General features: G+C 38.4%; 1 protein-coding gene across 1 annotated transcript in view; it reads right to left on the reverse strand.

The window, feature by feature from the left end:
• adgrb2 (adhesion G protein-coupled receptor B2) overlaps positions 1-10,057 on the reverse strand; it is a 315,878-nt gene that overhangs the window by 219,010 nt on the left and 86,811 nt on the right. The window contains exon 2 of the mRNA XM_015056969.1: positions 5,819-6,722. Coding sequence (XP_014912455.1) covers positions 5,819-6,722 — 904 coding nt within the window. The remainder of the gene's footprint in view (positions 1-5,818; positions 6,723-10,057) is intronic.

Genomic DNA, 10,057 nt, shown 5'->3' on the forward strand with positions numbered 1-10,057 from the left:
GTGCGCTGCTTTACCTGCTATCTGATCCTCCATATGTCTTTTTTACTGCAGTGAGCCTCGATGTAGCCAAACTCTGTCAAGTATGGAACTAAACTGCAGTAATTTGACAGTTTTAAATTACATTAGTCATTTAGCAAGCAATAAAGCCGAGCGTGGCCAAACGCTAATTTACAAAAAGGTATAAGCTACCTACCAGGTATGGTAGATATCTCATGGTGTTTCACAGCACAGTTGGGATGCTGTTAAGTAAAACAGGAGCCAGGGGAGTTTCAACTTATGATCCTTAAGAAATCAGAAGTCAAATATTTTGTGCAATATGCTTTGTTTTCCTGAAGTGAAACCCAAGGGGTCACAATAGTGAGGCTTTGCATCGCTAATCTTCATGAAATGCCATGATGGCATGTGGAAAATACAATAAGAAAGCTTATAAAAATAGAAAATGTACTCTTATATTGACTGACTGCTGTGGTAAGGGACTAAATGTTCAATTTTATTATTATTGAAGAGGTTTATTCACTGAGAAAGAAAACTAATAGTCTCGAGACGTTTCTTGAATAACGTTTCCTAATCTGCGCTAGAAAAAAAAATTGACACAATTACTTCTACAATTTATGACAGAAACAATATCAAAGTTTCAAACTCTTGAGTCTCTTCCACCGGGAGCAGAAAGGGGTGACGTCCGTGACTTTCACAGTCAAAGGGCTCTCTGCATCTTGGTTCAGATCATAGCTTTAACCTTGTACATCCTCCGGTTCTCAATCACCACGACAAAAAGGGGCGAGTGTAGCATCCATCATCCATCACTGTGACAGCAGCAGCACTGATGTGTCCACCTATTCCGTATGAGCACATGCATCCCAGTGCATGAGCAATATAATGAACAATAAAGAAAAGGGATAAATATCCTACAAATTTGATCACAGAAGTGGTTCAGATATAGAAGGGATTGCATTTCTTGATTAACTCAAATCCATTTTGGTTCCCTGGCAATACTGTGCCGAGCCGCTCTACCTGCACCTCAAATGTTGGCAGCCATGTATAATATATTGACGGTTGCAGTCTGTGTTACCTGTGGGACCTGAATATACTGAACCACCAAATCTATTCTATTTCACAACTTTTACCATAACAAGAAACTCTAACGGTGGACACCAACTAAACGGAAATATCCTTGAAAAGGTCAAAAAGAAAAAAAAATGTAGCAACACTAGAAAATTTGAATCTGTCTGGAAGTTTCAATTCATGTCTTTTTTACAAGTTTAAAGGTTAAGACTTTGTATCAGCATATAAAAATAGACTAAGTGTTTTCATATGAAGAACAAATAGTACTGTGGAGAAACAGGCAAATCAAATCTAAATCTGTCCTGTCTGGTGGAAATATCAAACTAACAGAACATGCAGATGTGGCAGACATACCACTTTATGTTTTCCACCTAGCATAATCTAATTGAGGCTATGAGTTTATAAAACAAAGGCATATTAGCTAGAGTATTATTTTTATTTCATTGTATTCCTTCTCTTTTTTTTTCCGTTCTTGCAACACATTCAGCAGGTGGCACTGTCACCTCAGAAAGTTTTGTAAATACCAACTGGTTGATATGTTTTATGTACACAGATGTAGAAAATGCAAAAGTGTCAGTATCTACTTTGGTCTCTGATGCACTGGTTATGTTTTCCTACCTGATTTGAATTTTTTTTTTTCCTGAAATATTCATGGCTCAAGAGAAGAGATAGTTAATAACCTCCGTTATACACATCGCCTTAAACCTCCTAATAACGAAGTCAGGTACAAACATTCACGACACGCAGATAAGGGTACATAAATGATGCATTTCTGAAATAAATTAAAATAGAGATGAAAGGGTAGGATAAAAATAGTCAGCTTGGTTTGCACAGTTTCCATTGTGTGTGTGTTTTTTTTTTCTCCTTAATATCTAATTTATATGGAAATGAAAACATGTTTGTTTATCCATATTGTATATAGTTATAGGTCTCAAATAAGTCCGGTGTCAGATTAGCAAATAATTTTGATGGACAGAGACCTAAAACCTCAAACTAAAAACATCGCAGATGAACTACAAACTGTCATATGAGAGACATTTATTTCAAATATGGAACTCTCCAGTGGAAAGATGGACCAAAATGCTTCTGCATGTAATTCTCCTTGTTATAATCATTTTCTGCAGGTACAAAGTGTTTATGTTTCCACAGGTCGCCCACAGCTGTGCTAACTATAATTTTGTCATTGTAAAATTTAATTCAGCGCAAGTAACAATTCTCATGGTTGCTAGATTTACTCCGGTTTCCTCCCACAGTCCACCCAAATGCATGTTAGTTTAATTGGATATTCTAAATTGTTCTTTCGAGTGTGACTGTTTTGTTTGGTTTTGGTAGGCGGATGGTAGAACTGGGCATGTCGACCTTTATATCAGTACCATTCACACCAAGGTGAGTATTGGTATCAGATCAACGTTTGCAATTTCTCTTCCATGTCCAGTAAATTGCTCAAATTTCTTTGTCGAGATTAAAATGTCAATTATGCATTTTTAACTTCGAGAGCAGCACTCCATACCGTATTTTAATGTTTGCTTTCAGAACGTCTGCTTTCTTTCAAATGCAATCTGTTTAATTCCCTCACCACTGCAGATTCATTCCAAAACTGTCTGGGCAAACAGCACACCTCGCTCTCACAGCTTTCACAGTTTAATCTGTGATCGGAGTTGAAATTTTAATTTTAGCATACCGATTAAGCCATTATCTATGCAGGCGGCTGACAAAAAAGTCTTACTGAAGCTCAAAAATGTACACTTATTTAAAGATGTATGCCTCAATCATGAAATATTAACATGACTGGATATGGTTACGATTTTGTGTTAACTGAGGAGAAAATGGCATTCCAATTCCAAGGTTAGATGCAGATTACAGACCAAGTTATCCGAAAAAAAAAAACATTTAAAAAGATGCATTGGTGTTTTAGAAATTTAAAAGAGAATTATTTTACTTCTGTTCTGCTACAATGTGTTATATTTTAGTCAGTTAACAAAAAACAGGATTTTTTCATAAAATGTTCTTATATTTTATCAATCATTTAAAGTCAAATTACCAAATTATTCAATGATAATGACATTTCAAGAAAAAAATGTATCTGTATCAGAGTATCAACGATGCAAGCCCTGTATTTACTTGGTACAGGATCAACACCAAAAGTATTGCACATCTTTAGTAGATTAATGGATTGCTAAGAGTAAATATAATTTTTACTAAATTTAATTATTTAAGCACAAACTATGTATCCCAAAGTACTCTATAAGGAAAGAACAACTCCTTTGGACGTTTCCTTTAGAAATTTGCCACAATTTAAAACAGGTAATCTGGTCGAAAGGAGCTAAATTCAAACTTCCTGGCCAACCTGTAAAAGGCTATATGTGGCACAAATAGAACTGCATATAATCAATCCCCACTGTGAAAATCGCAACGGCAGCAACAGCTAAGCCTGTCGAAGATCATTTTTCAAACTTTTTTCTTTTTAACCTCCTCTCATTTGAGTCAAAGTATTATTCTTGAATACAGATATGTAAATCAATTAAGTAATCATTAATCACTAAAGCTTTTGTTCATTGACAGTTGAGATCAAGATGGATCCATATTAGAATAATTTTTTAAAAAAAGAATGAGCAATGAAGACAGAAAAGTGAACACAGGAGTGTGAATCTATGTGCTGAACTGATGTATCTGGTAATAAATCAGCAATGAAAAATTAGCTGCAGATATGTGTCACTAGCCCTCCAGTTGATAAACACATGCCAATTTGCATCTGTAACTACCTCTATCAGCAATGGATCATTTATGATTGTGCTTCTGTGCTGTCATACATGGCAACAGCTTGCATCAAAATCATGTCAGACTTGATGGGTGACGGATTTATTATTACAATCATTCACATTCACCCCATCTCAGGCGAGTTACAGTCAGGCCTACTGATTGCATAATTTGTTTGTCAGATTCCATCCATCCATCCGTCTGCTGCTCATCTCATATTGGGTCGCAAACATCAGTTCTGTCAGTCCCGTGTCTGGCCGCCCCCAGGTTCTCCTCAAAGTGGGACATGATGTCGAAACTGTGAACTCCCCCCCCCCGCAGTAAGCATCCTGATCAAATAGCTGAACCGCCTCAACTGACTCTTCATCGTGGAAGAGCATTGGCTCTGCTTCTAGATCCCCATGGATGATGGAGCTTTTCACCATATGTCTAAGGGGGCGGTTGGCCATCATACAGGGAGACAGCTCTTTTCAAGCCTGTATCTCACACTTGTTCTGATGAACCATATCTTAGGACCACTGTTGAGATTCAGAAAGTAAATGTCGTACATTTATCCCAAATAAACTTTCACAGACACCCTTTGGTTTCACAATTTAAAATGTATTCCTGAGCACCAGACACAGAAGAACAAAAAAACTTTACATTTAAGCTCAGCTAAATGTCTCATACAGAGACAATGAGACATCGGATAATGAGGATGTTGCAACCTGATGTCCTTTTGTAAGGCTTGACCACACCCTTAAGGCCATCAAGGACTCTATGAAGTTCTGGCCAACTAGTGAGAGATAAGAGCAGATAATAAATCCAGGATCAAGACATATTATATAGTTCCTTAGCAACTCGGTGAACTGATATGATTCAGACATTTCCTGTTAGCACAGAGTGGCTATATCACTATCACATTATACTAAAGTAAAATAGGGGAAAGACTATCTCACCATCAGTTATTTGTCTGCCTCCTTATTTCTCCCTTTGTGACGTTATTAGATGATATGATCTCCAGCTGCATAAAGCCTAAACAAAAATAACCTTCCTAGAAGCTAGGCGAAACTCTCCCTGGAGTTCTACGGATGTGTTTACTATTCAGGCCAAGTTTTGCAGAGGCATCCTGGTTCCACATAGATGTGGTTGCTCTTAAAGAGGCCTGGCAGTTTCTGTTCAATTAGAGACAAAGAAAAGACAATTTAAAATATATTGTAAAATAAATATATTCATCCGATGTGATTTTAATGGAATAAATAACCTAGTGGTAGTGATGAAGGCAAATGATTAAAGAAGCTTCAGTGCACGCGCTTGTCACTTTTCTGTTTCTGCAAACCGATTATGTACATTGCTTAAGGCACACGAGAAATTGTGCAAATGAAAGAAGCAATCATCTTGTGTATAAACGGATTATCTGCTTCATGTTCAATTTATTGATGTATAAATGACCATTTGCGCAAATTTGTGCCCATCGTTGCGCATCTGATCCCCTCCGCACTGTGTAAACAGACCGTTTCATGCACTTCTGCTGCACGCACACAATGATGTACTGCCTGTAGACCGATACTGTCGAAGCCACACCTCTTGCCCACATGGGGAATCTCTAAAATATAGATCAAAAGGCAGAATTTCTGTCAGGCATTACTAATCTTTTGATGAGAGGTTTAAAAGGCTTCCTTTGAACTGCCTCGGTTCTTAATTAAAGGGCAACATGCACAAGACAAAATTCAAATAATAAATTCTCTATCAAGCAGAGAACTTTGACCTCCCCGGGGCGATATAAAAAGACAGGAAAACAAGAAGGACTTCTCTCGCCTGTTTGTTGAGTACACAGGGAAACAACTGCACAAATGGAAAAAAAAAAAAAAAAAAAAAAACATTGAATATTAATGTTCGGTCAACCACATGCCATTTCAATATGTATCAATGCACATCGTATTAAATAAAGATCTGCACAGAACCGATATGAAAACGGTGTAAGCGAGACAGAAAAAAAAACTTGAATCATAAACCCTACCTTGCCTGACGTCTCTCGGTGCTATGGCGATTGCATCATTGGAATGAAGTTCGGTTACACAGCAGTCATCAGGGACGAGGGAACCGTTGCTGAAACTGTGAGGTGTCTCCGGAAGTAGTGGAATCGGCGGCGCCATGATGTTGTGATTAGGACAAATGCAGCCCGTTTGCGTCATCCCACAAACATCCCCGTCAGAGGTCTCCTGGTTCCCAGTGGGGTCCGTCCGCAGACACTCCTCAAACCAACGACAGAGCACGCCGCAGGTGAACTGACTGGAGTTCTCGTTGTTAATGAGCAAAACCTCCACCAGCCTCTGCTCCGCCAATTCCTTTGTTACCTGAGGCTCATCTGCAGCAGGGTGTCTCGTCAGACATAGCTGAACAAAGTTTTTATCAAACTGCAGGAAGGAGTAGGGTCTGTCTGAGTTCAAGGGGCTGCCGCAGAGATCGATGATCTCCTGATCCCTGGCTGTTGCCGTTTGTAAATGGAGAGGGCAGCTTTGATTGGCTAGATGGTGGTCAAGGGAAAGGAGCATGGGGTGGTGCGTTTGGCAGATGATAGGGTTTCGGGTGAAGCGGAGGTAGAGGGAGTACTTTGTAGGATCTGGATTTTCCAAGGACCACGAACAACCAGGTGTCCTGAAGGGAAAAAGCTCCCGTAGGGAGAAAGAACCATAGAGCACCCCTGCTACAAGGCTGGAGCATGGTGAGGAGATGGGTGAGGGGCCCCCTTCTGCCCCTGTGCTGGGGATGCTTTCGGCAGCCCCATAGGCAACCTCAGGCAGGGTAGAGAGAGGAGCTAGAGCGAGGGCAGACAGAGCAGCCAGGGCCCCAGCCACGGCCAGGAGGGAGGACAGCACAGACAGACACACCCCACCAGCAGTGTTCATCCTATGACATTCGTCCTGCAGGGAGGAGAAAGAGAAGAGAAATGATCAACATCGGACCTATTTGGTAGCATCCATAGACAAAACTGACAAAAATCAACATGACATAGACAAAAGACAGACTCAAATATGTTATACAAGTCGATACTAAAGACACACGTCTGGTTGAAAGCGTTTCTCGAATGATTTGTGCATCGCCTCAGAGGATTACAAAACCAACTTTATGACAGCAGTTCTCCTGAAGTTTTTCAAACGCACAGACACACAAGAACTGTCAAAAACACAAACACATCCCTGCTGGGCTGGATTAAAAGGGCTGATGACTTGGCTGTTGAGACATGCACTGTGGGGCCTGCTCTACCCTTTCCTGCTGATATGTGCGCGTGAACAGATTTGTGCACACAAACAAACTCCAATGCACACACACTCCTGTCCCGCTGAGCAGCTCCCCTAAGGTTCTGGCAAACTATTACCATCACTGACACAGTGAGGGTCCGCCAACAGCCTGATTTTGACTCACAGAGTGTGCACACACAATACTGAAAAAAAAAAAACACACGCTCTCTGCATACAATATTTTTCTTCAAGCTATTTGAAGAGTTACTACTCTTGCCGTGTGTCTATTCGATCACGCAAGACATACGAAGCATCTTGGCAAAAATGCAATTTCAAGAAGATTTCGGGGAAGGAAAATGGGGCATTCTTGCCTCAACAAGCAGTACCAAGCTGAGAATAATGTTCATTTCTCTGGTATATTGGCAGTGAAATCACACCCTGGCATTTCCTCAAATATCTTAAAGCAATTTAAATGTTATAAATGAAAACATAACTTCCACAATTTAAGTATTTTTATTTAACTGATGCCTAAATTTTGATTTCCCCTCGTTTCTGATTTTAAAATTCTCTCCCCTTACTAGCAGAAATGTTTCCATATTAATAGAAATGAACAGAAGAATAAATGCTACAGCGCGCAAAAGGTATCACTGTCTCCATTTTTCATTTTAAAGCTTCACAAAACAATAAAAACCCAGATATCATTTTATGATATCTATTGGTGATGTACACATTCTGTTGCCACTGCTAAGTTAATATTAGACGACGCTTTGTAAAACAACCATCATCAAAATGGAAAAGATTGCTTGAACAACTTGGACAAGTTCAAGTAAGGATCTGCCTTCTTGTGCCACGAAGCTTTTCTAATAAGTTGTAGCCCCAGCCATATCTAGTGGCGTGTCTTTTAATTTATTACTTATTTCAAGCTGAAAGCAGCAACCAAGGTTACCAAATATGATATCTCTATGAAGATACCTAATTAAAGAAGACTGTGTGCGTGGCTTTCAAGCTACTTCCCCCTCGTTCCTAATTAATGACGCACACAGCGTTACCCAGGATTTTATATAAGATTCTTCAGAATTGCAAACATATTTCACAAGGTCTAGGTAACACACAACAATGTCACAAAGAGAGCACTGAAAGGCAACTGTGTGTCTCTGATGTAGGAGGGGTAAGTTATGGTTAAAAGTCCATTAAAGGCAGCCAAAAGGCAGAGAGATGAGGAGGAAGATTTAAAGGCAGGAGAGCAGAGGACTGTAATTAAACAAACTATTAAAAAAGAAAGAAAAAAATCATTGGAGATTTGCATCCCTCACTGTAAAAAAAAAAAAGAATCATCTCCTATGGGGTTTGAGGCATTCTGCTGATGTTGACTCAGAGTGATGCACGAGCATAAAATGCTTTACAATCATGTTCAAGGACAGCTTGTTGATGTAGAAGATGTACATTATTCTGTCATGAAAAGGACATGGGGAAGGTGTTTAAAATGAAAACTAGCGCATATTGTGTGTTTCTAAATGGGACTGGTTGAGGAAAAAGGGGGGAAAAGAGCCTACTTTAAATGCATCTTTGAAATTGCATTTTAATTTAGGCTCTTTTTCTAATTGAATCCGTTACATTGGATATAATGGAGAGGGCTATGAAGAAAGAATCATACAGGCCAATGGACAAACTTGGGCTGTATGGACTCACCACTTGAGTCAAGGTAAACCGAGGTTTCATATCAAAAATCTAATTTTTCATCAAACCATTCAATGACTTGAAGGAGTTATTGAGTCATTCACTGCAAATCAGTTATTCAGTGCAAACTCCTGGGTTTCTTTATTCTGTAAAGTTGAACTAGTTTGTATAATAACAGTGTCGCATATTAAACTAAGTTTGATAGGTAGGATCAACTGGAAAATAAGTACTTGGAATCTGATTGGGTTGCTTTGTCTTTTTTTTTTTTTTTTTTTTGTAAATTGCTTGAGATAGTCTACAAACTAAATTGGGAATAACTAAGTCAATGTTCAAAATAACATAATTGTAATAATGAATACAATTATGGGGGTTTGTAGCAGAAAATGCAGTTGTTACTTTTCTGGTTTACATATGAACTAATACATTATTACAAGTTTGTTTAAAATGTTTTAACTAGACATTGGTTATTAAGCCATAACAATTCCATACAGATGTATGTCTACTAATGTGCAGTGAGTGTAATTTTTAGAGACTATATTAATTTTATTTTTTATAGTAATTTTAAATTGCCACTAAATTGGCATCTCTTTCTTGTAAAACACAATATAAGGATTTCATTTATCAATATAAAAAAAATCGCAAATGCTTTAAAGCAGAGACCTAATAAAATAAAAATTTTAATAAAAGAAAAATATGTTCTTAGTAAAATAAATAAATAAATAAATAAACATAAGAAAATTACCTAAATCCACACAAGAAGAAGTATGTTTAAAACATGTTTGCTCATTTTGAGAAAATCTGAAAGTTTAGTTTCTCTTTCTCTGTCCCGCTTTAAATCCTTTGATGTAAAGACAACATGGAGGCCTACATATGTAGCTACTACGACCTGCATTTGTTTTTTCAGCGCCTGTTTTTCCTTCATTTCAGGGTCCTGACACCGTTTCGAAAAAGCTAACCCACTGCATGCTGTGAGCTATGCTCCAGAGCATCATGCTACTTTGTAAAACAAGTTCATACGGTCCTCCAACTTCAAAACAAATATGGCGTGACATCATACATCCACACTTCTCCACAGCTGGTGACACAGTTCCTCACGTTGCAGTGTGTCACAGAAATGTTGCCTCAAGCGATTCAATGGGAATATGATGTGCTGTTCTATATGACAAAATAGTTCCCTTGTTTATGGGCAATACGTTGCCCACCGTCTATGCTCAGTTTCATCTTATTCAACCTTTTTTGAAAAACATATTTACTGCACTAAAAGTCAGGGTGTTTTCCAGCAGAGTTTAAACTTGAATGCAGACTTAGCAGTGCAAAAAAAAAAAAAAAAAAAAAAAAAA

This window comes from Poecilia latipinna, unplaced genomic scaffold (assembly GCF_001443285.1).
Source record: "Poecilia latipinna isolate Pla-1442-1.1 unplaced genomic scaffold, P_latipinna-1.0 Scaffold1422, whole genome shotgun sequence".
Classification (NCBI taxonomy): domain Eukaryota; kingdom Metazoa; phylum Chordata; class Actinopteri; order Cyprinodontiformes; family Poeciliidae; genus Poecilia; species Poecilia latipinna.